We start from the raw sequence: 17,798 nt of genomic DNA, 5'->3' as shown, positions 1-17,798 counted from the left end.
CCTGTAACAATGCCCCATAACAGAGCCAGCCTGTAACAATGCCCCATAACAGAGCCAGCCTGTAACAATTCCCCATAACAGAGCCAGCCTATAACAATGCCCCATAACAGAGCCAGTCTCTAACAATGCACCCTTTAACAGATCCAGTCTGTAACAGTGCTCCATAACAGAGCCAGTCTGTAACAATGCCCCATAACAGAGCCAGTCTGTAACAATGCCCCATAACAGAGCAAACCTATAACAGTGCCCCATAACACAGCCAGCCTGTAACAGTACCCCATAACAGAGCCGGCCTGCAACAATGCCTCATAACAGAGCCAGCCTGTAACAATGCCCAACAACAGAGTCAGCCTGTGACAGTGCCCCATAACAGATCCAGTCTGTAATAATGCCCCATAACCGAGCCAGCCTGCAACAGTTACCCTATATCAGAACCAGCCTATAATAATGCCCCATAACAGATCCAGTCTGTAACAGTTACCCTATAACAGAGCCAGTCTGTAACAGTTACCCTATGACAGTCCAAGCCTATAACAATTCCCTATAACAGAGCCAGCCTGTAACAATGCCCCATAACAGAGCCAGTCTGTAACAGTTACCCCGTAACAGAGCCAGTCTGTAACAGTTACCCTATAACAGACCAAGCCTGTAACAATGCCTCATAACAGAGCCAGTTATATCTGAAGAATCTAAGCCCAGCGTTCCCATAATAATGGACGCTCTAATCCGAGGCCACCCGCCTGTGAATGTTTAATAATCCCTGCAGGACAGAAGCGTCACCACTCGCCTCCTGCACAGATCTGAAAGGAACGTTCAGGTGAATGATTAAACCCCGGGTGCAGGTATGAGCAGGACTCTCAGGACACCAGCAGAAGGGTACGGTGTTATAGGAACCTAACACATTTACTGTGCGCACTGTATAACTGGACACTGGACCCAACACCGTCACCATGAGAAGACCCCGCCAAGATATGCCAAGATAGGAAAGTAATATGGAGAACACATGACACTTCCTGGACTCCCATCATCTCCAATTCTTCAAAACCAGTGAGTATACATTATATCTACAGTCCCTGTCTACAGTCCTACTTATCTTAGTCTAACAGGTGCTGGATTATCAATGGTAAAAGACAGTTCAGCGCCCCTAAGTCAGTGGTCTCCAATCTGTGGACATCCAGCTGTTGCAAAATTACAACTCCCAGCATGCCATGAAGCCAACGGCTGTCCGGGCATGCTGGGAGTTGTAGTTTTGCAACAGCTGGAGGTTCACAGTTTGGAGACCTAGGCCCTAAAGGGTTGTCACCCAGCCATGATCCCAAAGTGAATTGATGAAAAGCAGGAAATCTGTAGCATATGAGGCAGCAAGCAAATGGGGACCACCTCTAACCATTTAACCCTTAAACATAATTTTAGAAGATGCATATATACAGTAAATAGTGCTGCCATACGATGCACAAATAATACAGTGCTCACCATTTAAACAGGTGTCATTTGAAGGCTATATATATATATATATATATATATATATATATATATATATATGTGTGTGTGTGTGTGTGTGTGTGTGTGTGCAGGGCTCAAGTCCTGCAGGAACACGTGGGAACTGAGTTCCTGCACTTTTTCCACAGCAGGAACACCATTCCCATTAGCAGAACCAGCATTTGAGTGGAAATCTTGGGTGAGTTCCCACACTTTTTTTTCCCAAGACTTGACCCCTGTGTGTGTATATATATATTACTGCCAAACAATGTACAAATAATATTGCACTCATATATATATATATATATATATATATATATATATATATATGTGTGTGTGTGTGTGTGTATAAATAATACTGCCAAACAATGCACAAATAATACCACCCTCAACACTTGTAGACCACTTTTACTGTCATTTCAGAGGCTGCATATATAAATAATGCTGCCATACAATACCTAAATAAGATCCCCTTTTTACTGTCCTATCAGAAATTACAGTACATATATAAATAATACTGCCAATGAATGCAAAAATAATACCGCCCTCATCATTTACAGACAGCTTTTAATGCAATTACAGTGGCCGCATTTATAAATAATGCTGCCAAACCTTGCACAAATAATACCGCCCTCACTATTTATACACAGCTTTTTCTGTCATTTCAGAGGCAGCATATATAAATAATGCCGCCATACGGTGCCTAAATAATAGCTCCTCTTTATAGACAGCTTTTACTGTCAGATGAGAGGCTACAGTACAAATATAATAGTACAGTACTGCCATACATTTTATTTTTCTATAATTTTAGGTGACTTCAGTATAAAAAAATGAAGAAGCGGCAGAGCTCAGTGATCTCTATGTTGGTTTCCCAGATGTTATTTGCTCTCGGTAAGTAATAGTGAAGTCTGTGATGGATGACGGGACCTGGTAAGGAGACTTATAATCAGGGCGTACCTACCATAGTGTCAGACCATGAGGCTGCTGTGGGGGCCCTGTCCTGGTCGGCCCTATTCCTTTTTCTATTGGTAAGAAAATGGGCAGAACTCCTCTCTACAGGGAACTGCATTGTCAGCAACATTTATGGACAGGGGTATTGGGCAATTGGCCATGGAAAGTAAGGGGGTAATAAACACCTGTATGTCCTGGTGGAGGGGGGGGGGGGATCAGATTGATCATTCCCATGATTTACCTAAACTCTAAAGAGTAATGTGCCAAGTTAACCCACAGAAGCCAATCTGCTATATTAGCTGGCAATGGTCCCAAAGTTACGGACAAAATAAAGAGATAAATAGATAAATATTAGATAGATATGAGAGATAGATATATAAGAGACAGATAGAAAGATATATAGATATGAGATAGATATGAGATAGATGATAGATAGATAAATAGATAGATAGGTAGGAGATAGATCGATAGATAGATAGATAGATAGATAGACAGATAGATATGAGATAGATAGATACATACATATGAGATAAATATGAGATAGATAGATAGATAAGAGATATATAGATAGATATAAGATAAATATGAGATAGATAGATATGAGATAGATAGATAGATAGATATGAGATAGATAGATAGATAGATAGATATGAGATAGATAGATAGATATGAGATAAATATGAGATAGATATATATGAGATAGATATGAGATAGATATATATGAGATAGATAGATATGAGATAGATAGATATGAGATAGATATGAGATAGATAGATATGAAATAGACAGATAGATAGATAGATGGATGATAGATAGATGATAGATAGATAGATAGATAGATAGATAGATAAATAGATAGATATGAGAGATAGGTAGTTATGAGATTAATATGCGATAGATAGATATGAGATAAATATGAGATAGATAGATATGAGATAGATATGAGATAGATAGATATGAAATAGACAGATATGAGATAGATAGATGATAGATAGATAGATAGATATGAGATAGATAGATAGATATGAGATAGATAGATAAATAAATATCAGCATGTTTTGTCCTTCTTTAAAAAAAAAACTGCCTTAGGGTACGTTCCCACACAGCGTATTTGGTGCTGCGTATTTTCCTACCCATTGACTTCAACAGAGAAAATAAAATACGCAGCAGCAAATACGCAGCAAATACGCCGTGTGGGAATGTACCCTTAAGAAGAGAATCTGGAGTCCCACAGACACATACATTCAATTTCTGTCCAATCCTGCCAAAAATAGGAAGATTTGGTCAAAGTCCATCTGATGTATCCGTCACCTTTAGAGATATTAGAGACTTGATGTCTCCGGTGTTTTGTTTAATAAAATATTTTGTCCTGTTTTGGTAATATCGGACCCTGATATCACAGCAGTCACAGGGGACAATATCTATAAGAAGCCAGTACTGCTCTGGGGATACTGTAGATAGTATTCATTGCTGTGTACTACACTGCCCAAAAACACAGGGAATCAATAGGTGACGGAGCAGGTGGACGACGTGGATCTCTGTTTAAGTAAAAGACTTCATGTATTTACCATTTTAGTTTCAAGAGTTCTGATATTTAAAATAAATAAATATATAAATAAATTTAAAATAAATAAAAATAATAACTCTTTATTTATATGGCAAACACAGATTCCCTGTCCCCATTGGGGCTCAAAATCTAAACCTATCAGCATATAGATAGATAGATATGAGATAGATAGATAGATAGATATGTAGATAGATGATAGATAGATAGATAGATATGAGATAGATAGATAGATAGATATGTAGATAGATGATAGATAGATAGATAGATATGAGATAGATAGATATATAGATAGATGATAGATAGATAAATGATAGATAGATAGATATATAGATAGATGATAGATAGATAGATAGATAGATAAATGATAGATAGATAGATATATAGATAGATGATAGATAGATAGATAGATAGATATGAGATAGATATGAGATAGATAGATATATAGATAGATGATAGATAGATAGAGAGATATATAGATAGATGATAGATAGATAAATGATAGATAGATAGATGATAGATAGATAGATAGATAGATAGATAGATAGATGATAGCTAGATATATTTTTGTAATAAAAATATTACATATATACTGTATTAAAAAGTAGATTTTGAGCGTTTGAATTTTTTTCTTTTTTCTTAAAGCTTATGGTGTGACCTACACTGCGTACCCTCTTGTGGGGAGCACTGCCGGGGGCACAGTGATTACCATCCTGTTTAATGGTAAGTGGGCTTATAGGTAATGCCATTTCCACCATGTAAACGGGTTACGATGCCAGTAGCCAGAGGGGTTTCTGAAAGCCTTTGGGCACTATTGCTAAATCTGAAATAGGGTCTATCCACACGGCAGAATTTCTGTTTGCAGAATTCCGCCTCAAATTAAAGGGGTACTCTGGTGGAAAACTTTATTTATTTATTTATTTTAATCAACTGTACCAGAAAGTTAAACAGATTTGTAAATGACTTCTATTAAAAAATCTTAATCCTTCCAGTACTTATTAGTTGCTGAATACTACAGAGGAAATTGTTTTCTTTTTGGAACACAGAGCTCTCTGCTGACATCACGAGCACAGTGCTCTCTGCTGACACCTCTGTCCATTTTAAGAACTGTCCAGAGTAGGAGAAAATCCCCATAGAAAACATATGCTGCTCTGGGCAGTTCCAAAAATGGACAGAGATGTCAGCAGAGAGCACTGTGCTCTTGATGTCAGCAGAGAGCACTGTGTTCCAAAAAGAAAATAATTTCCTCTGCAGTATTCAGCAGCTAATAAGTAGCAGCTTATAAAAAAAAAAAAAAAAAAAAAAAAAGTTTTCCACTGGAGTACCCTTTTAAAGCCCATAGATTTCTATGGGATTCCGCACACTCCCATTCACACTTCTGAATTTCTGCTTGCGGAATTCCGCTAGCGGAATTCCGCAAGCAGAAATTCAGAAGTGTGAATGGGAGTGCGGAATCCCATACAAGTCTATGGGGGAGATTTAGTAAAACCCGTCCAGAGGAAAAGTTTCTGAGTTGCCCATAGCAACCAATCAGATCTCTGCTTTCATTTTTCAGAGGCCTTTTCAAAAATGAAAGAAGCGATCTGATTGGTTGCTATGGGCAACTCGGCAACTTTTTCTCTAGAAAGGTTTTGATAAATCTCCCCCTATGGGCTTTAATTTGAGGCAGAAGTTTCATGCAAAGTTCATATTACTGGGGCCCTAATAGTTACAGCACTATCAATAGCCCTTGTATTGGTAACAATTGTAAATATATCAACTGCATCTAGGACTTCCGAAACCATTACTTTTCTTAGGCCTCTTTCACACTGTGAAATATCTCCGTTTAGGAACTTCCGTCGGAAGTTCCGTCACTATATCGGCGAAACCGGGCCGTTACAAAACCCCTGACGGCCGCGACTAAATTGCATTGCAGCCTATGGGGTTTTTATAACTGCCCGTTAGCACCCGCATATGCCCGTAATTCATTACGGGCGTTATATAGTGACGTGCATGCAGTAATTTTTCCGCCATGATGTCCCGTCACTATATAACGACCGTAATGAATTACGGGCATATGCGGGTGCAAACGGGCAGTTATAAAAACCCCATAGGCTGCAATGCAATTTAGTCGCGGCCGTCAGGGGTTTTGTAACGGCCGGGTTTCGCCGATATAGTGACGGAACTTCTGACGGAAGTTCCTAAACGGAACTATTTCACAGTGTGAAAGCAGCCTTAGAGTTCCGCTGTAAATAAAGCGCAGTCATTGCCTTTAATAAACTTTGCGTTTCAGTTCCTATGTATCATTAGAATAGTTGTTTCCTGTTAAATGAGACCATGAACACTGAATAGCAGTGTTTTCTAAAAAGCTTGCCAAACTACAACTCCCAGCATGCCTGGATAGCCAAATGGCAACACTAATTTATTTATTTATTTATTTAAATTTCTATTATGGCAAAGTAGTAAAAATGCCCATATAAATTGAGTATGGCTGTCATTGTACTGACCCGCCGAATAACGATTTAATGGCGTTAATTTATAATAGAAAAAAATGAAGGACAAAATCGTATTTTTCACAATTGATCAGCATAAAAAAAAAAAAAAAAGAGTCAGAAAAATTTACCAATAAGACAGATTAACCCCAAAATTTGGCATCAACAAGTACAATTTGTCCTGCAAAAAACAAGCCCTCCTATGGGTTTGTCAATGGAAAAATAAAAAAGTGATGACGCATGGAAGGCGACAACGACCAAATAAAAAAAAATAGCTTGATACCAGGGGAAGGGGTTAAAATAGGTTTTAATTTAAAGGGGTATTCCGACTAAAAGACATCTTAGACCCTATCCAAAGGATAGGGGATAAGATGTCTGATCGCGGGGGGCCTGCCGCTGGGACCCCCTGCGATCTCCGTGCAGCACCCACATTCTATGCGGGCCTGTTGCTCCAATATCGAAAACCTCTATGTTTCCAGGACTGGAGACATGATGTCATGCCACGCCCCCCCTCGTGATGTCACGTGTCACGCCACGCCCCCTCCATTCATGTCTATGGGAGGGGGCGTGGCGACCAGAGGTGTCTCCAGTCTTGGAAACACAGAGGTTTCCGAGACTGGAGCAGCAGCTCCACATAGAATGCGGTTGCTGCACAGAGTTTGCGAGGGGTCCCAGCAGCGGGACTCCCACGACCAGACATCTTTGGCCGGAATACCCCTTTAAAGTCTATCTGTCACCAATTTTAGGGCGTTATCAGCTGATGATATAGGTCTGTGGATCTTTTCCTAACTATAATTTTTTACTTCATAATTGGTTCTTTGTGCCATTTTTTCTTAGTAACATTCACTTTGGGGTTAATCTAAAAGGTCCTTATTCTCGGAATAGTCTAAGGACCTGTTCACACTACATAAATTCACACAGTGAAATTCTGATTGCAGCAGCCTCCTATTGATTTTTATAGGATCCCACTGCACCGTTCACACTGTGGAATTTCCACTATCTAGATTCTCCCGATAGAACAAACATTTTCCATGTTCCTGGGACTTTATTTTGCATGAGGCTTATTTCCCCGGTTAAATTCTGTTTAAAATAAGTGCCGATCCGTGAGTGGGCAAGCAGAATTCCACTCAGAGTGGGACTCCGACCAATTAGGTGACATCAAGGACACATTCGGGGGAGATTTATCAAAACCTGTCCAGAGGAAAAGTTGCTGAGTTGCCCATAGCAACCAATCAGATCACTTCTTTCATTTTTCAGAGGCCTAAAGGCCTCTGAAAAATGAAAGAAGCGATCTGATTGGTTGCTATGGGCAACTCAGCAACTTTTCCTCTGGACAGGTTTTGATAAATCTCCCCCATCATGTATTGGGCATCTATGATAGACTGTATTACCATGATGGACCCAGATGGAAAAGGGCTCATGGAATAGAGGCAGCTGAAGTATACAGCTAAAAATGTTGGATTGACTATGAGACGCCATCTTTTCTCACGCACCATGTCCTTCTCTTACAATAACCAGACAGCACCATGGACAACCAGCATCTGGTCTATATGGGATGCGGAGGCCATCTTGAGGTTCACATGACAAGTCCACAGAGGCCTCCAGTAACCTGTGACCTTCTCCTGTCTTACACGCCTCCTGTCCAATGTAAAACAAGGTATGTTACCTGAATGTATGAAAATAAACCTATATAATGTGACATGAACAAAATGGCAGGAGATTGTCATATGATAAAGTCCTAGAAGGAGATTTATAAAAGCTCCATTTTTTGCGTAAAAAAGTTGCATGTACTCGCGCACGTGCGACATTTCCATACACGCTGCGACTTTTTGATTTTTGCTTATTCCAAAGCACATTTCTGAAATCTGCTCACGTAATCATGCTCACGTGGTAATGTATTCATCAAATGCGATAGTCGTCATTTATGAAGAAAAAAAGTAGCATCTCCCTTTAAAAGTTGCATATGTATTCCAGGTCCAACCTGGCTTACAGAAAGTGCAAACGTCTGCAGAAAAGGACATTAACACTTTAACAACTGTTCTTGTTCTGCATCATGAAACAAAGCTACTACATTAATGTCAGTGTTGCTCGCGAATATTCGCAATGCGAATTTTATTCGCGAATATCGCATATTCGCAAATTTACGAATATTCGCGAATATAGCACTATATATTCGCAATTACGAATGTTGTTTTTTAATTTTTTTTGTTTTGTTTTTTCACAGTACAAATCACAGTGATCGCCCCTCTCTGCTTCCAGCTTGTGTGGTGTAAAGAAGGCTCTAATACTACTGTGTGAGACTGGCGTGCAAATTTTCGCATATTCGAATTTTCACATATGCTAATTTTTGTATATGCTAATTTTCCCATATGCGAATTTTTGCATATGCGAACTTTCGCATATACGAAAATATGCTGCGAATATATTACGAATATGCGAATTTAGCTAACATGACGAATATTCATCCATATATTCGCGAAATATTGCGAATTCGAATATGGCCTATGCCGCTCAACACTATTAATTATAGAAAAAAATGTATTAGATAGCTAATAACTCTATAAATTTTAAGGTTAAATATACTCACTGCACACCTTGTCACCAGATGCGGTACGCCCAATCCCCCCCCCCCCCCCCCCTCCCCGTCACTCTCTAGAAATGCTTTTGGTAATAAAGGGGAGATAAAGAACTTTGGCTATTAAAGGGGTACTCCGGCGCTAAGACATTTTATCCCCTATCCAAAGGATAGGGGATAAGATGCCTGATCACGGGGGTACCACCACTTGGGACCCCCCGTGATCTTCCACGCCGCACCCCGTTAGAATCAGCCCCCAGATCATGCTTTCTCCGGGTCTGATTACTGGCGATCACAGGGACCTAGCATAGTGATGTTACCATCCGCCCCCGTGTGATGTCAATCCCCGCCCCCTCAATGCAAGCCTATGGAGGGGGTGTGACAGCTGTGCAATGTGCCATGCCATGCCCCCTCAATGCAAATCTATGGGAGTGGGCATGACATCCCCTCCCATAGACTTCCATTGAGGGGGCGTGGGCATGATGTCATGAGGGGCGTGGCCGACCCCAGCAGCGCGAAAACAGCGTTCGACGGGTGGAGTACCCATTTAACAGGGCTGAGGTCCTGCAGAAACCCATGGGAACAGAGTTCCTGCACTTTTTCCACAGCAGGCACACTGTTCCCATTAGCAGGACTCCTACAGGACCGGCCCTTGAATGGAAATCTTGGGTGAGTTCCCACACTTTTTTTTTTCCAAGACTTGACCCCTGGTTATTAATATATCAGACTGTGTATATTTCTATGATACATGAATATATATATACAAACCAAACCACTCTCTTTCTGACAGACCAGTGCGGCATCAAGACGACTCCTATGAACTGCAAGTAATCTTTGATGGACAGCCGGTGGTCCAGACCACAAGGATCTCATATAAGGTAAAACGGATGACATCTGACTATTATTCGCTAAAATGATTTCCCTCATGACTATGAGGGAAATCATTGGTAATGTTTGAGGGTTTTGGGGAACCTATTGGATGCTACAGGTGGTGGAAGGAGGAGTATGTTAACCCAAAGCTACCATTACAACACCGTGCGGCTCTATCCAGGACTGGTGCAAGGATTTTTGCCACCCTAGGCAAAATCTAATTCTGCCGCCCCTCGACTCACCCCATTGGCTCCTCCCTTTTACATGCCCCCTTTAATGCAGGGGTGAGACATTAATTAACCTCCTCCTTATGTAATCACATTACAACAGGGGTGAATGGTTGTTATCAGGACCTGGAGGAGACAGTGTGCAATAACTTTCTTGCAGGGGACAGAGTGGCGCCCCCATCAAGAAGGCGCTCTGGGCGGCTGCCTATTTTGTCTATAGGTGGAGCTGGCCCTGGCTCTATCCATTATCACTGTGTATGCAAGTTAAGGGTCCAAATCTTTGTTCCATGGTCGTGGTCTCCCATGCTGTTTATTACCCAGTGTTCCAGTTCTTATTGCATAGTGCTGAAGTCCCTGGTGTGGTGCTACAATGGCGTCAAAGTCTGTAATATGTATGAGTTTAGTTCCACAATGTCAAGATTTCAAAGTTTTACAATCCCCACACACTGGTGTCCAGTAGTTTACAGCATCAATTTATGGTGCACAGTGGTGCTTGCTGTGTAATAATAGTTGCTGTATATTCTTGTCCATTGGGGTCAGTAGTGTATATTACAGTACTTACTCAAAGAGTAGAGCAGTGTTTTCCAAACAGTTTGGCTCCAGCTGTTGCAAAATGGCTGTCTGGGAATGCTGGGAGTTGTAGTTTTGCAACAACGGGAGGCACACAGTTGGATTACATTTTTATAGTAGTTACTGTATATTTTTGTATATAAAGGAGCAGTATTATAGTAGTTATATTCTTGTATATAGGAGGCAGTATTATAGTAGTTATATTCTTGTATATAGGAACAGTGTTATAGTAGTTATATTCTTGTATATAGGAGTCAGTATTATAGTAGTTATATTCTTGTATATAGGAGGCAGTATAATAGTCGTTATATTCTTGTACATAGGAGGCAGTATTATAGTATTTATATTCTTGTATATAGGAGCAGTATTATAGTATTTATATTCTTGTATAAAGGAGCAGTATTATAGTAGTTATATTCTTGTATATAGGAGCAGTATTATAGTAGTTATATTCGTGTACATAGGAGGAGTATTATAGTAGTCATATTCTTGTACATAGGAGGCAGTATTATAGTAGTTATATTCTTGTATATAGGAGCAGTATTATAGTAGTTATATTCTTGTATATAGGAGACAGTATTATAGTAGTTATATTCGTGTACATAGGAGGAGTATTATAGTAGTTATATTCTTGTATATAGGAGCAGTATTATAGTAGTTATATTCTTGTATATAGGAGAAGTATTATAGTAGTTTTATTCTTGTATATAGGAGGCAGTATTATAGTAGTTATATTCTTGTACATAGGTGGTAGTTTTATAATAGTTATTTTTCTTGTACATAGGAGGCAGTATTATAGTAGTTATATTCTTGTACATAGGAGCAGTATTATAGTAGTTATATTCTTGTAAATAGGAGCAGTATTATAGTAGTTATATTCTTGTATATAGGAGCAGTATTATAGTAGTTATATTCTTGTACATAGGAGCAGCATTTTATAGTATTATAGTTGTCAAATCCTTGCACATAGCCGAGATTTCCAAGGCCTTTTTATATGTTTGCGTTGTTTAACATCAGAACTTTTACTACTATCCCATGGCTGTCGATCAGACTAGTGCCTGTAGTTGCCCTATAAGAGCCCACCTCCGTAGCCGCCGCTTCCCCATGTGTTGCTTTTATTCTAATAATGGAGTAACTCTCTGAACAAGTGAGTCTCAAGTAATTAAAGTCCTTGACTCTCTCCTAGTGTTTAAGCAGATTGCCATTCATTCGCTATACGGCAGACTAGTAGCAGCAGCAGCAGCAGCAGCGACGCTTCCAGCCTAAACAACATTAGAGTCACTTTTGTTTAATGTGAAAAGTATTTGCATGCCATAAAGATCTTCTCAGAGCTCTGATTAAATATCGCCAGGGAATAAAGTTAATGAGTCACATTCCAGACTAAAAAGAGCACAATGTGCGGCTTTGTTTCGGCACTTGGCTCCTGCCAGCAGTTTGCAGTTTGCTGTAGGCAGTGACAAGTTTAAACAGCTCACAGAAAGTTTACCTGTCAGCTGGTGGTCACTGCTTATCTCCCTAATGCCTCCCCATTCTCCTGGATGCCACTGACCTCCCCCCTGCATAATCAGCAGCCGCAAAGTGAAGGGTTTCAGGCACGTTTCGATTTACCGTGCTAGAAAACTCCACAAGTTTCTGTTTATTTCTGCCTCTCAGAAAAAAAGCGGGAAAAAAATCTAAACAAAAACAAAACACAAAGGGGGAGATTTATCAAAGCTTGTCCAGAAGGGAAAGTTGCCAAGTTGCCCATAGCAACCAATCAGATCGCTTCTTTCATTTCTGAAAAGGCCTCTGAAGAACAAAAGAAGCCATCTGATTGGTTGCTATGGGCAACTCGGCAACTTTTCCTCCTGACAGACTTTGATAAATCTCCCCCTTTGGGGGAGATTTATCAAAGTCTGTCTGGAGGAAAAGTTGCTGAGTTGCCCATAGCAGCCAATCGGATCGCTTCCCTTTTCAAAAATGAAAGAAGCGATCTGATTGGTTGCTATGGGCAACTTGGCAACTTTCCTTCTGGACAGGTTTTTTAAATCTCCCCCAAATATATCACTTTATCCCCTTCAGGACGCAGCTAATTGTCATTTTTGCGTTTTAGTTTTTTTTTTTTTTTACTCCAGGATGTAACAACTTATCCCCTATCTTTTTTTTTTTTAAAGGGGTACTCCCTTTAAGGAGAGGGGATAAGATGCCTGATCGCGGGGGTCCCGCCGCTGGGGACCCCCGTGATCTTGCACACCGCACCCCGTTAAAATCAGTCCCCGGAGCATGTTCGCTCCAGGTCTTATTACTGTCGATCACGGGGCTGGAGCGTTGTGATGTCATGGCTTCGCCCCTGTGTGATGCCATGCTCCGCCTACTCAATGCAAGCCTATGGGAGGGGGCGTGGTGACCTCACATGGGGGCGGAGTCGTGACGTCACGCTCTTTCGCTCCATGTGTTCGGGATCCGAAGCCTCCAGTGTTGCCGGAAGCCATTGAGGTGGGTGCTGCAGCCGAGATCCCGGGGGTCCCCAGCAGCGGGACCCACGCGATCTGACATCTTATCCCCTATCCTTTGGATAGGGGATAAGATGTCAAGGGGTAGAGTACCCCTTTAAATCAACTGATGCCAGAAAGTGAAACAGATTTGTAAATTACTTCTATTTAAAAAAATCTTAATCCTTCCAGTACTTATTAGCAGCTGTATACTACAGAGGAAACCCTTTTCTTTTTGGATATCTTTTCTTGTACGACCACAGTGCTCTCTGCTGACACCTCTGTCCATGTCAGGAACTGTCCAGAGCAGGAGAAAATTTCCATAGCAAACATATGCTGCTCTGGAAAGTTCTTAAAATGGACAGTGTCAGCAGAGACTGTGGTTGTGACAGAAAAAAAAATCAAAAAAAGAAAACAACTTCCTGTGGAACATACAGCAGCTGATAAGTACTGGAAGGATTAGGATTTTTTTTAAATAGAAGTAATTTACAAATCTGTTTAATTCCTGGCATCAGTTGATTAAAAAAAAAAAAAAGTTTTCCACCGGAGTACCCCTTTAAGGATCTCATGCACGGCGCCCCAGCTCTCTGCACGAAAGGAGCCATTTCGACCACAGCGTGAAGCTGCTGCCAACACTCCCCCCATGCAGCTTTATGGCAGAGCAGCGCTCGTGCTCTCCTATAGAGCTGCATAGAGGGGACGTGCCAGCCGCTGCGTCGTGTGGTGGTCGACTAAAAGTAACGACCGACGAGGACAGCTAGGGGTCAAAAGCACAAAATAACCAAACCCCAGGGCTGAATACAATTGTTCGCACAAAAAACATGCCCTACTATAGCTATGTGGATGGAAAAATAACAGTTACTGTTTGACTCTTAAAGGAGAAGTCCCGCACAGAGTTATCCCCTATTTTAAGGATCTCCCGCACTGTGCTCCGGCTCTCTGCATGAATGGGGCGGGTCGACTACCACATAATAACCAAACCCCAGGCCCGAGGCTTGGGGTAAAAAAAACCTTATGTGGGGACCCACGGTGTATGGCGGGACCACGGGGTGTAGGTGGAGGGGCAAGATGCTATTAACCCCCAAGGCAAGGTGTTGTTAACCCCTAATGTTCGTGACGCCAGAGTGGTTTTTACACCAACGCTATCTCAGCTATTCCAATGGCTGGGCAGTGAAAGGAGAGTCCACAACCAAGTTCTGGTTTAAGGGAGGCTTTACTGAGTTAAGACAGATGTTATTATCTTCACAGCTAGGCCAGAGGGGGCCAGGAACACAAAAGGACCTCGCAGCTCACTGGGACCAATTAGACTGGTAATAGACTTTAAATAATTATCTTGAGGCTTGGCTTTAGACTGGACTTGACTACTAGTGACAGCAGACATAGAATGTAAAATTTAACTTTTATTTAATATTATTTAAAATTCAACTCCAAAGTGACGGTTAAAACTGGCACCAGTACAGGGTAATGAGTAAAATTCAATAATAGATCCGGAGACTTACGGTGTGAAACGGTATATGCGGTACTGAAGTTCACCGCTGATGACATGCCCTGTCTAGGTGTCCCTTTAAAACGTACTAAACATGCCGACCTCTAGGTGTCCCTTTAAAACGTACTAAACATGCCGACCTCTAGGTGTCCCTTTAAAACGTACTAAACATGCCGACCTCTAGGTGTCCCTTTAAAACATACACAACATGCCGACCTCAGGTCGGCATGTTGTGTATGTTTTAAAGGGACCCCCTAGACAGGGCATATCATCAGCGGTGAACTTCAGTACCACATATACCTTATTTTGGAGCGTTAGTCTCCGGATCTATTATTGACTATTACTCATTCCCCAGTCCTGGTGCTAGTTTTAACCATCATTTTGGAGTTAAATTTTAAATAATATTAACTAAAAGTTACAGTTTAGGGTTATAAATATATAGGGGTACGTGGGGTATGTGGTAGTGGACACGCCCCATTCATGCAGAAAGTCGGAGCACCGTGCGGGGAATCCTTAGGGTGCGTTCACACGTCGGAATTCAAGAGGAATTCGAGCAGAAAAAATTATGCCCGAAAAAACTAAATTTAATTTTGCACGGAATTCGTGCGAAATGCGCACGGAATGCGCGCGAAATTACGCACGGAAAGGGGGAAGAAGGAAGGGGAGGGTTTGTAGGAGGGTCAAATCGGCCATTTTATGATTTTGCTAGTCAGAAATTAGTTTCTTAATAATTAATATCATTAGTTTCGCTCATTTTTACCAGATTTTGGAAAGATAGCACTTTTTTCTGCTTCTATCTTGTCCTAAAATTGCTGACGAGTAAAAATTGGGTGGAGTGTGGGGTGGAGAATGGGTGTCATCCTTTTTCCATGGGCTGTCTCTTCTACATTTTTCCGCGAATTCCGCGTGGATTCCGTGCGGAAACGATCTCGGGCGTAAATTTTTTTTCCCATTGACTTCAATTGAATTCTGCTAGCGGATTCCGCTTGAAGAATGAACATGCTCTTTCTTCAAGCGGAACGGAATTCAGCGTCGGAATTCCGCTAGCGGAATTTACGCTGTGTGAACAGGACAGCGGAAATTACATTGCAGTCAATGGCAGAGGAGATGGCAATTTTTTTGGAGCGGATAATTCAAGAGGAATTATTTGAGTAAATTCCTCTTGAATTCCGACGTGTGAACAGGCCCTTAAGATAACTCTGTGTGGGACTTCTCCTTTAAGAGTCATACAGTTATTTTTCCATCGACAGAGCCATAGTAGGGTCGTTTTTTCTGTGCGACCAATTGTATTTTGTAACAACGCCTTTCATTTTACCATAAAATGTGCAGCAAAACGAAAACAAATATTATTCATAGGAAAAATGAAAAATAAAAAGAACACACTTTTACAACTTTTAAGGTTTTTTTTTCATTTTCATTTTTTTTCATTTTTTCCAATAAATAATATTTGTTTCACAGTGCACTCTATGTTAAAACTGATATAAAATCTTTGTTCTGAGGGTCAATACAATTAAAAGATACCCATATTTACATGCCAAATCTACTGTATTATTGTACTATTTTTTCCTTTTTATTTTTATCTACCTTTAAAAAAAAAAAAAAAAAAAATGCTTAAAATTGTTCTATTCTAACCCCTATACTGTAACTTTTTTTTATTTTTCCATATACAGGGCTGTATGAAGGTTTGTTACTTGCTCTGTGATCTGTAGTTTTCATCAGTACTATGCTTGTTTTTGTCATTTTTTATCCAATTATTTTTTTATTATTTGTAATGTGATGTGACCACAAATCTGCAGTTTCAGACTTTGGTATTGGTTTGCGTTTACGCCGTTCACCGTATCGGATCAATAATGTTATAACATAAAGGGGTACTCCGCCCCTAGACATCTTATCCTCTATCCAAAGGATAGGGGATAAAATGTCTGATCATGGGGGTCCCACGATCTCTCCTGCAGCACCCCTGTCATCTATTGCACAGAGCGAACCTTGCTCCGTGCCTGATGACGGGCGATACAGGGGCCAGAGTATCGTGATGTTACGGCTCCGCCCCCTCGTGAGATCCCGCCCTGCCCCCTCAATACAAGTCTATGGGAGTGGGCATGGTGAACATTACTCCGGCCCCTGTATGGCCCGTCATCAGGCATGGAGCAGTTTGCTCTGTGCAGGAGATGACATGGAGGTGCTGCAGGAGAGATCGTGGGGGTTCCGAGCAGCAGGACCCCCACAATCTCTCCTGCAGCACCCCCTGTCATCTTCTGCATGGAGCGAACCTTGCTCCGTGCCTGATTACGGGTGATACAGGGGCCGGAGTATTGTGATGTTACAGCCCCTGCCCTCTCAATACAAGTCTATGGGAGTGGGCATGGCGGCACATTACTCAGGCCCCTGTATCGCCCGTCATCAGGCACAGAGCAAAGTTTGCTCCGTGCAGGAGATGACATGGGGGTGCTGCAGGAGAGATCACAGGGGTTCTGAGCGGCAGGACACCCATGATCTCTCCAGCAGCACCCCCTGTCATTTTCTGCATGGAGCGAACCTTGCTCCGTGCCTTATTACAGGCGATACAGGGGCCGGAGTATTGTGATGTTACAGCCCCACCCCCTTGCGAGGTCATACCCCGCCCCCTCAATACAAGTCTATGGGAGGGGGCAAGGCGGCACGTTACTCCGGCCCCTCTATTGCCCGTCATCAGGCACGGAGCAAAGTTCACTCCGTGCAGGAGAGATCGCGGGGGTTCCCAGCGACAGGACACCCCCGATCAGAAATCTTATCCCCTATCCTTTGGTTTGGTGATAAGATGTCTAGAGGCGGAGTACCTGTGGTTTCTTCTTTATTGATAGGGAAACAGGATGCATACAAAGAATGACAGCAGCGGTGTACATGAACAGGTGATCGTGATTTCGTGCCTGTTGGCACTTCATCAGGTCATAGAACTAGGGTCCTATGAAATTGAATGAATGCTGTAAAGTGAGATCTTTTTTTCATGTATTTTGGAATTGTATGAATTTGAGAAATTATTAGGAAGTTATTAACACCTGGATAAATTCACTACTCGAAGGATATGTCATATTAGAAAAAATTTCCATAAAAAAAACTGAACTCCTGTATACCACATTGCTCAAAAAAATAAAGGG

General features: G+C 41.4%; 1 protein-coding gene across 5 annotated transcripts in view; it reads left to right on the top strand.

Moving 5' to 3' along the window:
• Positions 1-799: 799 nt before the first annotated feature.
• PKHD1 (PKHD1 ciliary IPT domain containing fibrocystin/polyductin) overlaps positions 800-17,798 on the top strand; it is a 707,308-nt gene continuing 690,309 nt past the window's right edge. For 3 of the 5 annotated variants that reach the window (XM_056564010.1, XM_056564009.1, XM_056564014.1), the window contains exons 1-5: positions 800-1,047; positions 2,291-2,370; positions 4,640-4,717; positions 7,984-8,122; positions 9,831-9,918. In XM_056564010.1, coding sequence (XP_056419985.1) covers positions 2,310-2,370; positions 4,640-4,717; positions 7,984-8,122; positions 9,831-9,918 — 366 coding nt within the window. In that variant the 5' untranslated portion in view covers positions 800-1,047; positions 2,291-2,309. Of the gene's footprint in view, positions 1,048-2,290; positions 2,371-4,639; positions 4,718-7,174; positions 7,235-7,983; positions 8,123-9,830; positions 9,919-17,485; positions 17,553-17,798 lie in introns of those variants that run through there. The other 2 variants (XM_056564011.1, XM_056564012.1) reach the window with 2 other exon arrangements.

The sequence above is a fragment of the Hyla sarda genome, chromosome 3 (genome assembly GCF_029499605.1).
Source record: "Hyla sarda isolate aHylSar1 chromosome 3, aHylSar1.hap1, whole genome shotgun sequence".
In the NCBI taxonomy this organism is placed as follows: Eukaryota; Metazoa; Chordata; class Amphibia; order Anura; family Hylidae; genus Hyla; species Hyla sarda.
Note: the sequence above shows the minus strand (reverse complement) of the source record. Positions and strands in the feature narration are given on the sequence as shown.